Source organism: Ricinus communis, chromosome 4 (assembly GCF_019578655.1).
Source record: "Ricinus communis isolate WT05 ecotype wild-type chromosome 4, ASM1957865v1, whole genome shotgun sequence".
Lineage (NCBI taxonomy): Eukaryota > Viridiplantae > Streptophyta > Magnoliopsida > Malpighiales > Euphorbiaceae > Ricinus > Ricinus communis.
The window spans coordinates 16277892-16299019 of record NC_063259.1 but is presented as its reverse complement, the minus strand read 5'-3'; the positions used below and the strand labels follow the sequence as shown (position 1 = coordinate 16299019).

At 34.3% G+C, this 21128-nt stretch overlaps 1 protein-coding gene across 4 annotated transcripts; it reads left to right on the top strand.

The window, feature by feature from the left end:
- The first annotated feature begins 10448 nt into the window (after positions 1-10448).
- Positions 10449-19528, top strand: LOC8259830 (protein NARROW LEAF 1). 4 transcript variants are annotated; one of them, XM_015722363.3, is made up of 7 exons: positions 10450-10718; positions 11091-11107; positions 11740-12246; positions 12645-12788; positions 15184-15424; positions 16802-17302; positions 18679-19528. In XM_015722363.3, the coding sequence occupies exons 3-7, from the start codon at positions 11752-11754 to the stop codon at positions 19083-19085; spliced, it is 1788 nt and encodes a 595-aa protein (XP_015577849.2). In that variant the 5' UTR covers positions 10450-10718; positions 11091-11107; positions 11740-11751; the 3' UTR covers positions 19086-19528. The 4 variants fall into 4 exon arrangements, with proteins under 4 accessions (XP_002524131.2, XP_015577849.2, XP_048228785.1 ...); XM_002524085.4 differs by lacking the exon at positions 11091-11107 and having other exon boundaries at positions 10449-10718; positions 18685-19528; XM_048372828.1 differs by lacking the exon at positions 11091-11107 and having other exon boundaries at positions 11650-12246.
- The last annotated feature ends 1600 nt before the right edge of the window (positions 19529-21128 follow it).

Sequence of the window (21128 nt, the reverse complement as noted above, 5' to 3'; positions counted from 1 at the left end):
TTATGATTAGGCTTTAATTAGGTGATCTTAAATCTAAATATGGCCCAAGTAACCTAATTAAAATATTGCAAAGCCTATTAGGTCTATGTTGATTTTAGAATCTAAACCCAATTACCATTAATTCACTTGATGGACTGTAATTTTCATGTCTAATTTTAAGGCCTAATGTCTATATATCCAGTTTTAATTGGGCAATTACACAATATTTATTTAGAATTCATTCAAAATAAGGCAAAAAAATAAAGTGCATAAAGCCGATCAACTCAATGTATAGAGCCGATTGACTCTTAAGCTTTTCCATGGTGGTTCTTCAATTTCTTGAGCATTTTTACGTCCCATAGCTAGTTTTACATACACAGAAGGTCAAAAAATGATTAGAACCCAAAAAATAAAGCAAATGAGATAACAAGGTTAAATTTAATTAAAAAATCTAAGGGAGTCATGCAAACCCTAGACATAGGACTAACAGTAACTGAAAACGGTAATTTTTAGATTTTGATAATGGAACCCTTACATTAAATAAAAATATATATAAAGAAATTTCAAATCTAACATGCAACCCTAATCATCTGACCTAATCAAATCTATAATCCAAGCAAACATATTAACATATTCAAAATCTTGCATGTTCTTATTATCATAATCAATTCCTAGCATATTCATATTATCAAATTCAATCCCCAACAATTTATAAGCATGTTAATTCACAAAGAATCATATTCTAATCATTTAAAAAATATAGAAAAACAATAAAACAAAAGAAAACCTAATCATGTTTCTAAAACATAAAGGAATACAAGAATTAGTTTAATGGGAAAGATGATGTTGATGATACTAGATGTAGGGGAACCCTTAGGTTGTCATCGTAGATGGTTATTCTGCGAGTTTCAGGAGACGACGAAGTGATTGAATCAAAGATGTGCTGAGAATCCAGTTCAGCTTTGAGATTTCAGAAAAAACTTATGTCATTCAAAATGGCTTTCCTAATTTAGAGTTTTTTCTTAGTGGCTAACTCTCTCTATATGTCGATATGTTAGTGTAGTTTAAAGAATACCTTGTGGAGTGTAGCTAATCCTAGACCTAGAGTTTATCATTCTATTTATAGTAGTAGAGTTTTAGAAAACCCTAGATAACTATTTAATTATTTCAATTAAAAACAAACAATTATCTTCTTCTTTTATGAGATAATTAAATCCTTTAAGATTAATATCTATTAAAATCTTCTAAAATTAAATAATTATCACTTAATATATTTTAAAATCCCAATAATTATCACTAATATCTTCTAGAAACTTAGTTTTTACCAATTTTGGCATTTTATATAAAAAATACATGTAAAACGACATCAGATTTTGAAAAATGGCCAATCGAGCACTATGTAGAGCCGGTTGCCTCTGCATAGAACCGAATTGACTCTATGCTCAGCCAATCGGCTCTGTGTAAAGTCGATTCGGCTATATGCAGAGCCAATAGGCTTTGAAGGGCAAAAGTTTTAAAAATTGTAATAATTTAGTCCCTATACTTGTAAAAACTGTCACTTACCTCTCAAACTTAATTTTTCCCATCAATTAGGTACAAATTGATTCTAGAAAAATAATTGTAAATCTAATTATTCTCAACCTTTACTTGGATTTGCCCCTTCTTAATCTCTCGAGACTCGAGAAAGGTAGTAACTTTCATCATCAGATTTTTTGTAATTCCCTCAATATCTAGATCTGAAAAATAGTTGTTGACAATTGTTTCCGGTTTGTCAAAATTTATAAACATGCATGTGATTAAACAAATTGAGAAAAATCATAGTATCAAGGATACGATTAAAAAAGGATATCTTGATGAGCTATAGAAGTCACGCACCGTAAGCTTGATTTGAGAATGTCTGACTCAATGTGGGGACCATACCCTTCTTCAGTTTTGAGGATTTCACTTGGGATTTGCAAACCACGCCCATCGATTTGAGAACCACACCCATTGATTTGGAAACTACGCCCATTGATTTAGGAGCCATGCTCTTCAATTTAGGAACCATGCCTATCAATTTAGGAATCATGCCCGTCGATTTAGGAATCACACCTGTTGATTTACCTTTGTAGAGACTTTCCTCTCGCTGTTTTTGATTTTAGGAGATAATTTACCACTATGGGTCAATTTGGTAATGTTTCACTTTCAAGTACTTTTGGTTAGAAACTCCCGCCTCGGGGTGCGATTTAACTCAATTGATGTCCTTTGGAAACTATACTAGTACTTGGCCCATTCAGGGACTAAAATGTAATTTTGATGGGTTGGGGACCAAATTTATAATTTTTCTAACATTCCTGCCTTAGGATGCACATTGGCCTTCCATATTTCTTCTAGAGACTTGTGTTGGTATTTGGTCCATCTAAGGACTAAAATGTAATTTCAAATGCTCAGGGACTTAAAATAACATTTTTGCCCCCTTTTGGACATATCTATATATATCCTTCCACCCATTTATCATTCACTTCATCTCATTTCTATATACTTTTCTCCCAAATCCCTTTTTACTCTTTCTTCGATTTCTTTCTCATTTCTCAATCAAATTCCATGAAATTAGTTTTGAAATGGTAGCCTCGTCTTTTAAATTCTCGAGACGCACTTCGATTGCACCAAACTGGGAGTTTTCACCTCCACTTTCTCACTAGAATGACCTTGGGCTTGTCAAAAGGGAGGAAATTCTCTATTTGGCAAAATTGAACACTCACCGGGCGTTTTTAACTATCAAAGAGGTACTGTTTTGGCTTTAAAATTTGTTTCATGTCACTTATATACTAGATATACATGTTATTTGCCTAAAATCGATGTATTTTTAAGAAAAAAATGTGCAAAAAATTATGGCCTAACCTACAGAGTTGATCGGCTCTGTGTAGAGTCAATTAGCTGTGCACACAGCCGTTTGACACTGTGTAGTGCTGATTTAGCTCTGTGCAGTGCCAATTCAGCTTTGTGCAATGCCGATTCGGCTCTGTGCTGAGCTACTTTGGCTTTATACTGAGCCGATTAGCTCTGCACAGTCGGAATCGACTGTGCCCGGGCTGAAAACTAATTCTTAAGGTGTTATAGCATAAAATAACAATAAACTAGTGATATACTTACTTGTTTAGTGTCTTTTGTGTGCGCATTATGTTTGCAAACCTGCATTTGCGCTTCTTTAAAGTGACGTTGTATCGATTCGGTTCACCGAAAATTTCTATGATGCCTTAAGTGGTTTGATGAGCTCTCAAGCTTTATCTAGGCTAGGATCAACGATATTGGCTTTCGTCGATTTGTGGCTACACTTTTATCGGTTATTGGAAGGACAGATCTTACCTTAGTATACATGCTTCTCGATAAATGGATGGATACTACTCACACCTTCTATACTCCGATCGATGATTTGACACTGTCTCTTCTCTCTTTTGCTGCCATCATAAGGATTGACTTCATGGGTATCCTTATGCCTTTTGATGATGCGATTCATGACCAGCATTTCGATGTCCGAGAGTGCTATATTACGAATTTACTCGAATTCTTACCGGCATGGAAGAACACTCATTGCATTGCTTATGAGAGCATTCATATCCACTATAGAGGCTTCGTGCCTCGAAATGCTTGAGAGGTGCATCAAATGGCCCAGGCCTTCCTAGTGTATCTCTTTAGGACCATTTTGTTCAATAACTGAGGAAAAACCTCACTGAATTCTACTATATGGCCCCTATGCGGGATCTAGACCAAGTCTCTTCCTACAATTGGGGATCTGCGCCACTTGATTACTTGTACCACCAGATGGACATCACCATTCGTGGGAGTAAGAGGATTTGTGGCTTCTGGTATGCCATTCATGTAAGTTCTGCCTTGCTTTTTTTTTTCTACTCTCTTTGTAATACAACTACTGACTTTTATTTTGTAAGACTAGGCATTGGAGATTGGACTCTTGGTAGGCTCACAACCTATCAACACTTCTTCGGGTTTACCGCGCTTGAGTCAATGGAGCTTGAGTGGGAGCATCCCTTTGGAGTGGGTATAGATCCATGTTCATCGTATATGGATTAACTCTCTAACCTAAGACAAGGTAAAAATAAAATTTATTAGTTACTTGTGTGTTTTATATTTTCTAGTTACTTACCTTTACAATCTACAGATTCATAGTGACTGGCTAGGTGAGTGTTGTCATTAGGATCCTTACATGTTGTTTGCGGCTGAACTTGAGCATATAAGAATTTTGCTAGCTGGACCTGTCTGTCGGGCATGATGCTTAAGCGAGAGGATCTACGGACGGGGGTGGGGGCCTAACAGATGTCGAGGCCCCTTTTTTCCACCCCTCTCTATATTCTAGACAGCGGATCTTACTGGGGAGGAGCTAACGACGTGCTTGGTGGGATACAATGAGCTTGAGGATCTCACCATCTATTCGAGGATGACAGATTATGCTTCTTTCATCCCCTAGTTACTAGGGCCCGTACCTTTTGATGATGACACCATGGCTCAGGTATTTTTTCTGACTGAGTCTTTGTTCTCTTTTATTCTACTCATTTATCCAACCGTTTTATTTGTGGTTTATTCAGCGTACTCCTACTGCTTTTGAGCAGACAAAGGAGCGGTATGCTCGGCGCTCTAGGCCCTCCCACATCTCGGGTTCCTTTGCTGGTGATGCATTTGAAGCACCTACTACGACCATGTCAGATGTGATTTCGAGGAGCATTCCATTCCTTCTAGGCCCGATGGTCTCGTATTATAGTCCTCATAGTGCGATAGAGCACCGGTGCCTTCTGCCGAAATTTACTCAGAGTACTTGTACACATATAAGTGGAATTATCCCTTATATTTTTTATATCTTTTCTTTCCTGAAATGTTAGTAACACGTTAGAGTAATCACATAGGATTAAAGAGACCAGTTCGAGCATGTAAATCAATTGGTCGGTAGGAGGCAGTTCTTTATCCTTAGCAAGGACTGGCGGGTAAGAAAATGATTTATGAAATGCAAAATGTATATATGTATGCATGTATAAACTAATCTCCTTTTAGGTTTACAATAGAGGGACCATAAGAGCTTGCAAGGGTAGGTGGACGATCGGCAGAGCTAGATTGATGCCTAACAGCACATGATCGATACTTTGACGCTTTAGCTGTCTACCTTGCGGACTCAAGGGATGGACATCGATTCAAACGATGGGATATGAGATTTAGGAGAGAACCCCGACTTTTGATTTTTTTATCATTACTATCTTATTTCTTTAGTTTTTCCTATAAAACTTGACTTTTATCATATAAAATTTCATACTTTTGATATTTAATCCATGCATTTTTATCATTTTTCACTTAATATTATATATTTTGAGTGTACATATGATCGGGGGCTGAAAACTGTTGAAAATCCCTCAAACAGCCATAAATTGGCCCGACGACATCACACAACTGACTCGGCTGTGTGCATATCCGATTAGCTGTAAGATCAGCCAATTCGACTCTATAGTCACAGAGTCCGAATAAAACACTAATTCGAGGCCTATAAATATGGGTACACCCCTCGCATTTCCCCATACACAATTCACAACTCCCAAGTTCAAAAAACATGTCTCAAAAAAGTGCCAAAAGCCTATAAACCCTTCTTAAAATCCTAACTGGCGATGATTGGATCAAACTTGAGAAATTTCATCTTTCCTCTTTCAAAGTCATGCAACATACCAAGGTTGATTATGGATTTTTTCATTCTACCGTTAACTTTTGGTGTTCAAGAGACCATATTTTTAGCCATGATTGAAGAGTTTTCTGCCATTCTTAGAGGCTCCACGGATTCTTCTCATTTGATTGCTTTACCAAAGCTTGATGATCCTTTTCTTGGAAAACTGGTGGAACTATTTGATATGCCCCCAACTGAAGTACTTTTCCATTCTGTTAGTGAGCATATTACTCTTACTTATCTAATCTCTTATTGTGAGAAAAAAGAAAGAAGGGCAGTTGCTTGGATCCAAATGCTAGGTTTTTGCCTTTATTCATAATTTATGTTGATTTCCCTTCAAGGAGGGGGAGATATTAGGATTATTGGCATCATTGATCAAGTGGAACATGGAGCAAACCCATTCCTATTATCTTGGCTGAAACCATCATTGGGTTAGACATGTACAAATCAACAGTTTGGTGGTAGTCTCATCCTCTTATAGGTATGTAACCAAATTTCTTCTCTTTTATTATTATCTTTGCCTTAACTTTTACCTAAGCTGCCATATTAAGTTTTCAGCTTAGCAGGCATTTATCTTGACTTTTGCCTAAGTCGCTCTTTCAGATTTTCAACTTAGCACTCTTTTCACTCTCTTTTTACATTAATTTTTATTGCTATTTTTGCAAATTTAGCTGTGCGAGAAGCTTCAAATATTGACCATCATGTGAGACATTGATAAACACGAGCTGAAGCACGTGCAACTTCGATCCACTATCACCCTGCAGGACCATAATGGCTAGATTTCTTAGATGAAAGACATTCTAGACACATTTATTCATTGAACCTTCCCTTGGTAGAGAATCAACCATGTCATGCTCATGGTATATGCTGATTGTGTGCCTTTACTTGGACTACGAGCAACCACTTTCTACACACCTTTGAGACTTTGCTGCCAATATGGGCAGAAGCAATAGAGTTTGAAATTCCCTCTCGAATTTAAAGGCTTATTATTAAGACAAGATTTCCTGGACAAGATGGAAAGATTCTAGACCCGTCGAGACATATAGTGCAACCTTAAGTTTGAAGGCAATATGATCATAGATGATAACTATAAAGCTTAGGACGAGCTTCAGATGACCATTTCTCTTGGATTTGCAAGGTTCAAAAGGACTCAAGAGCTAACTACTAATTCTAAAGATGCAGATGTAAATGCAAAGAAGAAGAGAAGATGAAAATATACTTCTTTTTAGATCTCATTTATTATGCTTAAGACTTTAGCTAAATTTTTCTTTTAAGTTAGTGCGCATAGTAATAAACAGACATATGTACATTTGATAAAAATTCTAAATAATTTATTCATTTAGTAGAGGCCAAAATGGGTGTATTTTGGTTTCTTATGATATAACTCTTTCATCAGCCAGTCTTTTCAGATTTTCTAGCTGATTATTTTCTCTCATTGATATGATTTTTGCTTGATTAGTCTTTTTCAGGTTTTCTGATCAGCAAGCTGTTTTTTCTATTATATTTATTTATACATTGTACTTCTTGGGACGATCCTAGTTAATTGACTCAGAGAACTTGTTTCCTTCCAAATTCGAGACTTTAGTGGCACCTTTAGGCATAATTTTCTTTACCAAGTATAGGCTTTTCCAATTGGCTTGAACTTTCCTCTTAAGTCAAATATAGTAGGTTTTGTGTGCTTCAACACTAAATCTCCGGCTCTGATCTTTTTTGGCTTTATTTTCTTACTGAACGCCCTGGCTATCCATTTTTTACACAACTGCATATGGTACAGAGCTTTCATCCTTTTTTCATCAACCAAAGCCAATTGTTGGTATCTCTGCTCAACCCACTAGTATTCTAGGATTTCCGCCTCCAATACAATTCTTAAAGATTTTAATTCCAACTCAACTGGCAAAACCACTTCAGTCCCATAAACCAAAGAGTATGGAGTCTGCCTTGCCGATGTTGGCTCAGTCGTTCGATATTCCTAAAGCGTGAAAGGTAACCGAAACAGCCAATCCTTATAATTCCATACCATCTTTAAGTTCTTGTTAGCTGCTTCTACTGCTCCATTCACCTAAGTAATATATAGAGAAGACTTATGAAGCTTGATCTTGTATTTAGCTAATAGGTCTATCATTTTTCCCATGAACTACACACCATTATCCATCATAATGTAATGTAGAACTCCATATCTGTAGATCAGATTACTTTCTATAAACCTAGCCATTTATTTTACCCCTACAATAGTGAATGACTCAGCCTTAATCCACTTGGAGAAATAATCAATCGCCATCATTATATATTTGTAACCATTCGAAGAAGGTTTTATCTCTCCAATGATATCGATTCCCTAAGCTACAAAAGCTATGGAAATGTCAAATTATGTAATTCAGTTGGAGGTATATGTATGATAATTATTAATATGTGATTATCAAGGGTTTAAAAATGTGAAAGTGGTGAAGGAAGTGGTTAAAGAAGCTTCTGAAATTAATTGCTTGTTAAAAGTGGAAAAAAAGTTAAGGAGATTGAGAGAAGAAACTGAAAAATGGTGTGTGTGGTATTTGAAAAATCATCTAAAATACTGCATATGTTGTCAAGAAATGGATAGCAAGTAGAGGAAAAAAAAAAAAAAAGTAAAGAAGTGGAAGTTATTTAGATATTCTACATGTACAAATGTGAAAGTTACAAGCACATTTACGTTTTTAAGACAATAGAATTTATATAGAAACAAGTTAATTAGTGGATAATGTACCATATGTATTCATCAAGCCATAAAATATCTATAAATAGAGGATGACGTAGTCTTTTATCTCTCCTTAATTAACATATCCTTCCTCAGCATTAATTATTCATAGTACATTTAAGCTTTTAGTTTTCAATTTTTCAATTTTTCAATTCTTATGTATTTTCATGCAATCAAATCCCTAACTTTATAATTTACTGTTTTTAAATATTTTAGCTTTCAAATCCTCAATTTACTGTAATTTGTCTTTCAGCTTACTATTTCTAGCTCAATACATTTCCTCGGCTCATTTTCAAATATTTTTAGCTCAAATCAAGCTATTTAATCATAATTATTTTGTTTTAATTAATTAATGTTTTGAATTTAATATTCATAGCCAAAGCTAAGACAAGTACGTTACTTACTTTCATTTTTATTAAATAATTTTTTTTAGCTTATTTATTACAATATCTTTATCATTTAAATCAAAATTTTTATTTAATTTCTTTTAGTTCATAATTTAATACATCTTTGAGTTAGTAAAACTGCAACAATTCAACTAAGAATTTAGAATAGTTTAGGTCTTTTTGCTATTTATATAATTTTTCTATTTTTAAAGTCAGAGTATTTTATTTTATATTTATTTAATATAAATTAAAATATTTTATTTTTGACACGTTCGATTATTTAAATTGCACGTAAAAACATCTAAAATTATTCACTTAAAAAATCTAAAATTGTCATTGTTTAAAAACAACCATAATATATTATAATATTATTCATTTTATTCATTGGAGGTTCATAAATAATTATCTTTTTTTCATGTTGATTATAAAACTGTGGTACAAAAAAATTGTGAAACTCCCACTCTTGGAAAGAATGATGCTCTTATTAGTTAAATTAAAGGTCAAATGTAGCATGCTATATATTATTTTAATTGCAAAGTAGTAGTCGGCTTATCATGATTGGATAATTGAATGATGGGTGAAGATAACGTTTGGTGATGTGAGATTAAGATAGAGAGGGAGAGATTTTAACTTCTAGAAAGGCCATTCTCTTTAGCAAAGTCCTTGCTATAAAGGAACATAAATAGAATAAATAAATAAATAATGGAAGTAGCAAGAATGTCATCATATGATATATGTGAGAGAAAAAAGGGAAAGAGAAAGAAAGTTAAAGTCTTTTCTTATTTCCCTATTAAGATAAAACCCATTAAAAGTGAAGAAAGAAAGTAAAAGAAGTAATGATATATAATATGTGTGATTTGATCATGACCCACAAGTAAACACTTCTACTACTACTATTAGTACTCTATACCATGGCCTCCAAATTCTTAACAAATGGAAATCCAACTAGAGAAAGCAAATGATAAGCAAAGCATGAATTTATAAATCTACCCAAATGAAAAACATAAACAAGTAGTAAATGAATGTGCAAGAACAAAAGGCTTTACCCTATCCCCCACCTCAATAAGATAGGTGGGAATTGAATTATTTGAGAGAAGAATGTGCTACTTTTGGGGAGCAAATATGGATGGGACCCTAATTTCCCCTCCACCAAACTAAATATAAGAATTTAAAAAATTGTAAAAAATAATAATAAATAAAAAGGATCCAAAGAAAAATTTTCTCCTCCATTAAAATCCAACTCCATGCTTGCACTTCTTTTTCCACCAAGAAATGTGATCACTCCATTAATGATAGGCAAGCAGCCAAAAAGGAAAAAGAGATAATAAATCAAAGGATAATGACATAAAAAAATAAAAAAAGGGAAAAAATTTGAAATAGAAAAGTACATAAAGTAAATAAACCTTCTATAATTGACAATAATTTACTATTGCAAAAAAGAGAATTAAAGATTATATTATAAACTTAGTGTAATAATAAATAAATATCTCAACTTAGAACTTGAAGATAAATTAATATTTAGTTGAGCAAGTCTTTATGATCAAATCCATCCCTCATTTATAATAATGAAAATAAAATTTTAAATATTAATTAACATTAACAATATATAGATAGGATCACAACAGATACTATAGATATATAATAAGGGTTGTGTCTGTCTCTCTCTTTCTTTCTCTCCAAATAATATGATTAATAAATAATACATTTCTCTCTTTTATTTACAAAAGGATTGACTCTCTCTCTCCCTCTCTATCTGATAAGCATTGCTAGTTTCTTTGGGAGTCTATGAGTATACCCATACTAAAAAAGTAGTGATTTGAAGCATTTAAGTGTCACCGACGAGCATATTGAGTAAGTAACTAGGGCATGAGCTTCTTCAAGATACTATTATATTTGGACTTACCCATCACAGCTCCATCTCTTTTGATCGGTGAGTGTTGTCTTAAAACAAAATCTGTTAACATAATCTCACCTGGGCTTTGCTTAGTTTCAGTGTTCTGGTCTTGTTTTCCATATGGGTTTTGTCTATTTTGTCACTCTCTTGCCTTCTGCTTTCTTCTGTGATCAATTTCCTCTCATTTTGGTACCCTTTTTGGTCAGTGTTTTATCAAAATATCCACTTCCAGAGGATTGTTTCTTTTCCAATTACTGGAAATTTTTATGCTTTATTTATATATTGGATGATTATAGTACTTAATTCCCTTTATCTTTTCTTTCCATTTTGATGTTTTAGTATTGACTAACTCTCTGTTTGGCTTTCTAAGAAGTAGTAATCAAGCTGAGCCATTTCCTTTGTTTTCAGGCATGTAAAAGATTGATGTAAATCCTCTATCCTTGTCTGCATTTGCTATCTGAAGTTTCTCCTCCTTTTGCTCCTTGGTTGCACTTCTTTAGATACCCTTTTCAAGAATCTCGTTTCCCTTTTGAGTTTGGATAGGATAGAGTTCTTGATACTGTTTCAATATTATGGTTCCCTGTTGTTGTATCTTTTAAAAGAAAAGGAATAAAGACTGCAACACGTATTGTTCTTTTGCTGGTTATACAAGCTGCCTGTTATTCTGAAGAGGCTACGGAGAGCAGTAATTTTATATGTTAAACTTGTCTCTTTTTTCTGCAATTTCCCTGCTTTCCAGTTCAGATGTACTTCAAATATCATTGATGCTTCAAATATGTTAAATTACTATTTTGTGCATACTAGTTCTTTTCTTTCAATTTTTGTTTGTGTTCCTAATAAAATCAAGTGTTTGATGTTATTATTTAATGGTTGCCAATTGCTATCTGTTCTTATGGTACAAGTTTTCTAGTTTCTTCATCAATTTTTAAAGTGATGTCATCTATATCTCTGATGATTCTGAACGCAGCAGCACAATAGGCATGTCTTGCAAATTTTTGAGAGTTTAATCTGGTCAATTTCGTTGGGTTTTAAGGAGCTGTCACTTTGTTATCTGTAGGAGAGCTGAAAGATGGACAGGAACAAATTAGATTTAAGACTGCATCACTCTGGATCAACACAATCTGAGGAGTCAGCTTTAGATTTGGAAAGAAATTGTTGCAATCATCCTAATCCACACTGGTCTAGTCCAACTTCACTTCAACCCTTTGCATCAAGTGGGCAACACTATGAAAGTAATGCTGCTTACTTCTCTTGGCCTACTTTGAGTCGACTAAATGATACAGCAGAAGATAGAGCGAACTATTTTGGAAACCTTCAGAAGGGGGTGCTTCCGGAAACTCTTGGGAGGTTGCCATCAGGGCAGCAAGCCACCACATTACTTGAATTAATGACTATAAGGGCATTTCATAGCAAAATCTTGCGGCGATTTAGTCTTGGAACTGCAATTGGATTCAGGATACGACGAGGTGTCTTGACAGATATTCCAGCTATTCTTGTCTTTGTGGCACGGAAAGTTCATAGGCAATGGCTAAGCCATGTTCAGTGCTTACCTGCTGCACTCGAGGTTAGAAATTTGTGTTCCCACTCCAGATACACTGGATTTTTTTTTTTCTTTTTATCGAGCTCTATGGTGTTTTACATACTTTTTCCTAAAAGAAGGCTTTTACTTTATTTGATTCTTTAAAATTCTGGTAAATGGAACAGAGCTGGGAAAAAACAAGGAGGATTGTGGGTTGGGGGACTGTGGTGGTTGTTTTGGTATAGGATTATTATTATTTTCATTTTGTTATTGATAGTTGTTGTCATATTGCTTTACTTTTGGATCCCTGTCTTTCTCTTTATTTTGACTTGAAATGTTGGAATAAAACGTATAGCATATTCAAAGACTTATTGTAGCTTAATATAGTAATGACATAATTATTTACCTGGGACGTAAAATTGCCTTTTTGCTGTATGAGGCAGGGACCAGGAGGCGTATGGTGTGATGTAGATGTTGTTGAATTCTCGTATTATGGAGCACCTGCATCGACTCCTAAGGAACAATTATACACGGAGCTCGTAGATGGGTTAAGGGGAAGTTATCCATGCATTGGCTCTGGCTCCCAGGTATTCTCCTTCATGTTTATGGTATTCCTGTTACTTGTGCTGGTCAAATTATAGGATTACAACTCTAAATAGAACAATGTGTGAATATTCTATTAACGCATATGACTGATGATAAAATAATATTAAGTTCATTTATAGGAAAAGAAAGTGTACGTAAATCAGGTGATTGGTAATCTGGCTGTACGCAGATGCTTTTGGAGATGCTGTTAATTCGGTATTAATGAGCTTTTAGCTGTCACTAGGTGGTTACTAATTCTTTTAGCTGATCGAGTCGGTAAAATAGATTAGCTCATTAGCTTGTTTTATGTTTATGGCTTAGGTTCATTAGATTTTGCTTTTCCTTCTATTAAGAAAAAAAGTGTTGGTTTGACTTTTAAAGATTGAATCAATGAAGATGACAGACTTGTATATATATGTCATTTGAAGCCAACAATTGTGTTAATTATTCTTGTGAGTTGAAGCCTTGAAGGAATGGAGGGAGATTGAGATAGAAGGATAGGCCATGGATTTGAATTGTTATGATATCCTGGCAGACCTCAGTCATGTGTAACCTAGGTCCAAACTTTCTTGTGGTGGTGGCAAGTGCATTGCACATGACAAAACAGAAAACATCTTTCGTGGAATATGTGGAATTGAAGTGTTCTTGAAAAATTGTCGTTGCTCCACCATACAAGATAAAACACATTTTAGTTGGAAGAACCGAAAGTGATCTGCACAAGGTGTCGGATGCACTTACAACTTCAGATATGCGTTATATGTCACTTTTAAATATACTTGATTTTGTAATTCTACAAAGATAAAAAGACTTACTTTACTGAAGCAAGCTGTATATTTGATTCTCTACATTGAAATGGCCCGTGGTTATATATTCACCTTAAACATCCTGCGGACATTGTAATCTGTAAATCGAGCGATGGTGTCTGCATCTCCCTAATCTCATTGCTGTAATCATGGCCTAAGATTTTTTCTGCCCTCCTTTGGCATTCTATGCAGTTTAGCCTAGTAAGAAAAGTATTCAGTGCATGTATAAGTAATACAACTTCTATATAAAGAATGGGAGCCAAACCAGGCAACATGACTGCTGACCACATGTAAATTGATGAAAAAGCCTTAATCGATGATTGTCTGTCTGACATGGGATTCAGTGTGGAGCAGCCCAGTTACTGAGTCATGCTAGGCTGCTCATTTGAATTACTCTCATGTACTTGCTTCCCAGTCTTATTTCTTTTGATCTCATAATCCATTTTCTTATGTCATAATCAACTTTTCTTATGTCACGCTACTATCTAAAATTAAATGCTAATTAATTGTATGATTATATGCCACTTATTTTTTGATAATATTTTCATGGGATTATATGATAGCACTTTGATAACCTAAAGTTGCTTATTGATCAACATATAGCTAACTTAAATGAGTCATTAAACAAAGATTGGCCAACTATAATTGAGCTTGCTCATGAACATTATCCATTTGAGCTTGCATATTGCCATGTTCTGTATGTTAATTAACAAGCTTAAAATTTGTGTCCTAAATCATACATGAACTTCACTAATGAACTTAAAGAATGTTTTCATTCCACTCATTTACTAGCAGTTCAGCAAGTTTGAAAGTGCCTCAGAGCTCTAGGTTTTTGGCTTTATGGTGTTCAGAACCAAAAAAATTATGCTAGATGTTTGCATGTGGCTATGCTACCTTGTACTTCAGATTATAAAGGTGAGCTTTACAGATTCAATAGTTTTATTTGTTCTTTTACCTCCTAATAGTCAGTGGTTGAACTTTACATGTGTGCATATGCATGCATATGGTACTAGCATAGACAAGAGTCTTGGTGGTGACACCATTCATTTTGGATGTGCATTATTTCTGCAAGGTACCACCAGCTTGTTTATGCAAGCAAGACTAAAGTCTCTTGGTGACATTTTCCTATTCTTTCTATAAAGCTTTCTGCTGTGCAATGCTATTCCATCAAATTGTAGAGCTAGATTCTTTGTCCTAATTTCATATCTAGATAATATAAGAACTGGGTTGATTTTTATACTAATGAGTTAGACATGCATAGCCTTTTCAGCTTGGTCAAGCTTTTACGAGGTTGGTTTCGTAACAACTGGGTTGTATAAATGGGAAGGTCATTTCAAGATTTGGAATACAATTTCTAGGGCTTTTGGTGGAAAAAAGTGCAAATAGCACTTTGGGGAAAATATCTAATTGCCATACATATTTCTTTTATTCGGTTTTCATAAAAATGGTTTCCATAATATTTATTATCAATTGTATTTCCTAGTATAAGCTTCGAGCTTTAGGTTTACTTGTGAGATCTAATATGCTCAGACACTTTGATTACTCGTGTCTTTGTTTATTTAGTTGAGGTTACTAAATTGCTTCACATCTGCAGGTTGCTAACCAAGAAACATATGGAACCCTGGGTGCAATTGTGAAAAGCCGAACAGGAAACCGACAGGTTGGCTTCCTTACAAATCGGCATGTCGCTGTTGATTTGGACTATCCAAATCAGAAAATGTTTCATCCTTTGCCACCTAGCCTTGGGCCTGGAGTGTATTTGGGTGCTGTGGAGAGAGCAACCTCATTTATTACAGATGAGCTTTGGTACGGCATCTTTGCTGGAACAAACCCAGGTAAATAACTCCATATTCTAGAATCCATCACAGCATCTTCATCTATTTTTGCGTCCAATGAATTAATGTTGTTTAACTGTCCTAATAGATTGTATTCAAATGTGCCATTGGTGAGATCCTTCTGCAGCTAGAGATACATGAGTTCATGGGATAGCCCTTGCCAAGATTGATTATTATTTGGCTGGATCGATAAGAAAACGCATGGGTTCCAATATTATCTTTATTTGCAATCTGACAAACTTTTTTGGCAAAACAAGGGTTAAGGGAGAGTTATTAGAGGCCAAATGGCTGAGGACATTATTAGCTGTGGGTACCTGGAAATATGAATGCAACTAAGACAAATTGAATCTTCCAATGACCTATCTTCTTGTGCTGAAACTTTAATTAATAGGATTGGGTCTGCCAAGAAATGAACTCTAGACCTTTTGGTCTTAAATTCTGATACCATATTAAAGAACCATTCAACCTCTTAGGTTTTTTTTTTTTTTTTTTCTTTTTTTTTCTTTTTTTTTTCTTTTTTCAAATTTATTGAAAACCTAGGTTGTCAGGTGAGGCTCCAAGAATAGTTTTAATATCTTTAGGCACTTTTGTTTTTCTTTTCGTATTTTCTTCTTCTATATCTGTATTGATTCTTCATGTCTTTCTCTTTCTTCTTTTCCTTTGAATGAATGCACTTATATAGTAAAAAGATTTGGACAGAGCTCTTTTCAAGTGAATATTAGAGATTTGAGAAACTTTTGTAGTTAGATTGAGAAATTGAGAAAACTTGGTTTAAAGTCAGGATTGGGGATTAAGAATTTTCAAGAGGTGCGGAATGGTTAGGTGGAACAGAATCCCAAGTCATTGTCCATGTGTTGCTGTGCTCACATGGATTGAAATTGGGAGATTCCATATTAGCAAGTTCTGTAATTAAACCCATAGGACAGATGGAGCCACGGTTAAAACTAGTAGGACTTGATCCTAAGAAATAAATATTTTTTAAAAAGTATTCTGGACTAAGACAGTTTAACTTTCAGGACTTCTAGTGTTGATATTCCTAAAGAAAAAACAATTAGAATACTATGAAGGGTAAAAAGAAAAATAAAAAGAAAAATTATTCTTTTAACCTAGGAAGTTGAGGTCTAGCCTCAGCAGCTTCCCTTGAGGTGTGGAGGGAAAATGCTGGTACTCCATTCTTTATCATAGAAGGATAACCCTGATCCCTCTTCTTATTATGTGATTCAAGTTTTCACAATTTACTCGCTTGGTTTAAATATTATTGCCTGCTAGTTTTATTTTCTTATTTTCAGTTCGAATTTCATTCTGAATAGCAATTATTATTAATTGTTTCTTGCTGTTTCCTGGCTTTATTCATGTCCATTACAATATTTCCTGCAGAAACATTTGTGAGAGCAGATGGGGCCTTTATTCCTTTTGCAGAAGATTTCAACATGAATAATGTAACAACTTCTGTGAAAGGTGTAGGTGAGATTGGTGATGTCCATAGTATAGACTTGCAATCTCCGATTAATAGTCTTATTGGAAGACAGGTTGTCAAAGTTGGAAGAAGCTCCGGCTTGACTACTGGAACCATAATGGCCTATGCTTTAGAATATAATGATGAGAAAGGAATCTGTTTCTTTACTGATTTTCTTGTTGTTGGTGAGAACCAGCAGCCATTTGATCTTGAAGGCGATAGTGGAAGCCTCATTCTCTTGACAGGTCAGAATGGTGATAAGCCTCGTCCAGTTGGGATCATTTGGGGTGGGACAGCTAATCGAGGTCGGTTGAAGCTAAAAGTCGGCCAACCTCCAGAAAACTGGACTAGCGGAGTTGATCTGGGACGCCTACTTGACCTCCTTGAACTTGACCTCGTCACATCCAATGAAGGGCTTCAAGGTTTGTCCATTAAATTCTTTTTTATTTGTTCCAACTGGTTTGTACCTTTGAACTTGTTACTTCTTTCCTTGCTCAGCAACACTATCTTCTTTTTTTTTTTCTTTGAACTGTGTGCTCTACAGCACTTTGGTTTATGTTAATCTTGAAGAGTCCACTAAGTTTGCTTTGTCTTGCACATCACCTAAACAAATGATAGTACAGCACCATATCACTAACCCTATTTCATGTGAATTGATGTGCATACTTTAATAATCATTAACATTTATTAGGCCAAATAGTTAGTGAAAATCTGGACTGTTGCCTGCTTAACCTATCAGTGAATGCCACATATCTCTTTACTTAATGACACTAAACTTTGAATGACAGAATTCCCTGATTGCACCTCTCTTGAAATGTTGGGCTTGTGTTGTTAGAAACTAAAATAATTAGGATTTTAATTGAGAATCGGGTTAAGTTGGGGTTTCTTCTATTTATATGCAAAAAGTTGGGATTTCATGCCTTTGTTTATTCCTTTTAGCAAAAAGCTGAACCTGACAGCATGGATTTGTTTGTTTGGTTAAATTGATGTCAATAGGTGCTAGATGTCGAAATGCAATTTTGATGCAGAAAATAGCCCATAGTTGTTAAAGGTGAAAAGGTGCACCAAGGCGATAAGGGCTCTTGATGCCTGAGGCGCAAGGCGCAAAGCGCAAAGCAAGGTGCGCGCCTGATAGAAGTGAGGCGCAAAAGATAAAATAAAATAAAACTAGGACCCATAACACAACCTATGCATAAAATAAAAAACATAACACAACCAAAGAAAAGAAATAAAAAGATCATGACAATTATGTTCAAGAGGCATTTAACAATAAAAAGACATGTTCAAAAGAGATGATAAAAGTAAAACATAGTCTTACAAATAACTAGAAGTCCTAGGATAGTAGAAATCCTAAAGCATCTTCCATTACTATTATATTGTAAGTCTATAATTATGGTCTTGGTCCTACTACACTTCTAGGCAATTCTTCTCTTCTTTCCTTGATCAATGTCTTTTTTCCCTAATCTTCTTTCTTTGATTTTTTTAAATTCTTTTTGGAGATAATTAAGTGTGGATGAGCATACATATTCTATATTAAGTCTATGATGAAGGACTGAGATCATTGTATGTTTTAAAAGAAAGGCGTGCGCCTTAGTGAAGTCGCCTGCCTTTCTTGGCTTGAGGCGCTAAGGCTTGTGCCTGTCGCCTCAGGCGTGCCTTTGACAACTATGAAATAGCCTGCTGGGAAATTTAGAAAAATGGAAAGTTGAAAAGAGACACATACTTGTCTTCTTGAGTAATAATCCTGTGTATCTTCTTATCTTGCGATTATTTATAATTTTTTGTTGTTAATAATAAGATGCAGTGCAAGATCAAAAAAATGTATCAGCAGCAGGACTAGATTCTACTGTTGGGGAGTCATCTCCTCCTGACAGAGTGCTGTCAAAAGATCGCATTGAAGACAACATTGAGCCTCTAAATTTAAATATTCAGCAAGTTCTACTTGAAGAAGAGTCCCAGCATGGACTGACTGCACCTTTCACTCGCACTGAGTTTCATATAGAAGATGGAGTAGAAACAGCTCCCAATGTGGAACACCAGTTTATTCCTAGTTTCACAGGGGGACCTATGGTCCATGATAAAAACAAACAGGAAAATGCAGAACTGGAAAACCTCTCTGCGCTGAGGCATGGCTCTGATGAGGAAATACACGTGTCATTACGGTTGGGTGAGCCTGAACCCAAGAGACGGAGACAATCAGATTAATATTTTAGCATTGAAGAATCCATTTTACGCAGACAAGGGATTTCCAATGTGGCTTGGAGAAACACCCTTCAAAGATGAGCTCACAAGGTTGTTTCCTTGTTCCTGCTTGGTCTTCAAATTGTAAGCTGTAAGTATCATGAAAATACTGAAATATAAAAAAGAAATTTAAGGTGTTTTAGACGTACCATTCTTTTTTTTTTTTTCCTTTTTCTTTTTAGTATCAATTTTCATGTTTTGGTCAAGGTTACAACTCTAGCTTACATATGTGGCTGGTCATACATCTAGTAGAGGAAAGAAAAATGTTTAGGCAGGACCCTTTATTTAAATATGTCTTCCATTTACATTGTTGTACCATAAGCACTCCTGAAATGGGAGTATGAACAGCTAGTCAAACATAAATGTTATTTCTGTGAGAAATCATGGCTCCGTGTGGAGCTCCACAACTTTCAGGTTTTTCCTTTTTTTTTTTTTCCTTAAATTTTTCTTTTATATAGATAATAAAAGCTTGGATTTGAGACATTCCACGAGTTGAAATATGCATCTATTGCCAAAGTGAAAAACTTTCAGGTTATTTGTCGCACTCTGGAAAAATTAAGTTTTATCACTGCCCTACCATACATGAAGAATGATGCTATTGTCTTTTTGCATTGTGTATTTAATAATTAATTATTTTTATGTATTATACTTTTATCGAGTTCGATTAGGGATAATTTACTTCAGTTTTTTCTGCTCGCTATTTGAATAATACTAATTATATGTTGTTTGGTTGTTGCTTTATTTTAATTATAAATATTATTAATTCGTCAATATAAATTAAAAATTTTAATTTAATATACTAAATTGAGTATATATAATCACAATTTATTAGAAGATATAATTAACAGGAAAGGTGCTTTGTTGCCCTTAACGTTTGCTCTTAACGGGCAAATTTATTCTAAAACTAGTTTTAGGCGTAATTTAATTTTAAATTATTAAAAATATGTATTGTGTGGCCCTTAGTATAAGAGAGTCTTAAACGTCGTCTATTTAAATATTTATGTGGTTTTTTCTCTCTTTTCTTTGTATTTTATTTTATTTTTTCTCTTTATTTTCTCTCCTCTTTCTCATTCTTTTTTTTTTTTTTTTCCTTCTTCTTCTTTATTATTTCTTTCAAAATTTACAAATACAAATTTATGGCTCTATGATAGTCATATTTCAATCAAATCAATGGAATTAATAATTCACAAATCCAATAATCTGAAATCCAGGAGTAGGATAATGTCAGCCGGAATCTAAAGATATTCTGCAGATTAGTGATGAAACTCAAAGAAAATGCAATTCACAAGCTGTCCTTGTGAGTTTTAGGTCAAAATTGGGTATGATTATTGTAAAACATGCTATAATATTCTCTTATTTGCCTGTAAAAAAAATTTAATTTCCTTATTTGAGCTCAAATGAAAAGCTAATTATTTAACTCTTCGATTGTGCTGCAATTGTTTTCCTAGTGTTAAGTAATCTTGATGAATTTGCGAATTTATATGTTTATGTTTTTGTTGTTCGGATTAAGCTACTTTTACTCTCGGGCATGTATAGTTTTCCAATCAACTGGTACATGTTCATAGTTAAATCTTAATGTTTATATCTACAATACATATTGTGGTAGTGCTAAAATTATCTTTGGCCAAATCTTAATTAAGCCCTTAAATTTTAAATTGGAACAATTAAGCTCTTAAACTACATAATACGGAACAATTAGGCTCGTTTATACATATCTGTTACTGCTAGCATTAATTATTTTGACAAAAGGCACGGGTAATCCCCTAAATTTTTAAATAAATATCAATTAAGCCCTTAAACTAAATAATACAAAACAATTAAATCCAATTATACAACTCTATTACTAATATGGATAATTACTTTTACTGATAATGGCCCAAAAAATGAAAAGCAATAGCATAAAGACACCTACATTATAAATTCTATTTTTTTTTTATATTTCTTAAAAATAACACAAAATTAAAAAAAAATAAAACAAAAATTAAAATAATTATTTCAACAAAGAAA

Bases quoted from the DNA above. Each gene is read 5' to 3' on its own strand.
- LOC8259830 (XM_048372828.1), top strand. From the start codon at position 11,752: ATGGACAGGAACAAATTAGATTTAAGACTGCATCACTCTGGATCAACA. The intron at 12,247-12,644 runs GTTAGAAATTTG...TGTATGAGGCAG, and splicing joins GCTTACCTGCTGCACTCGAG to GGACCAGGAGGCGTATGGTG. The intron at 17,303-18,678 runs GTTTGTCCATTA...GTTAATAATAAG, and splicing joins ATCCAATGAAGGGCTTCAAG to ATGCAGTGCAAGATCAAAAA.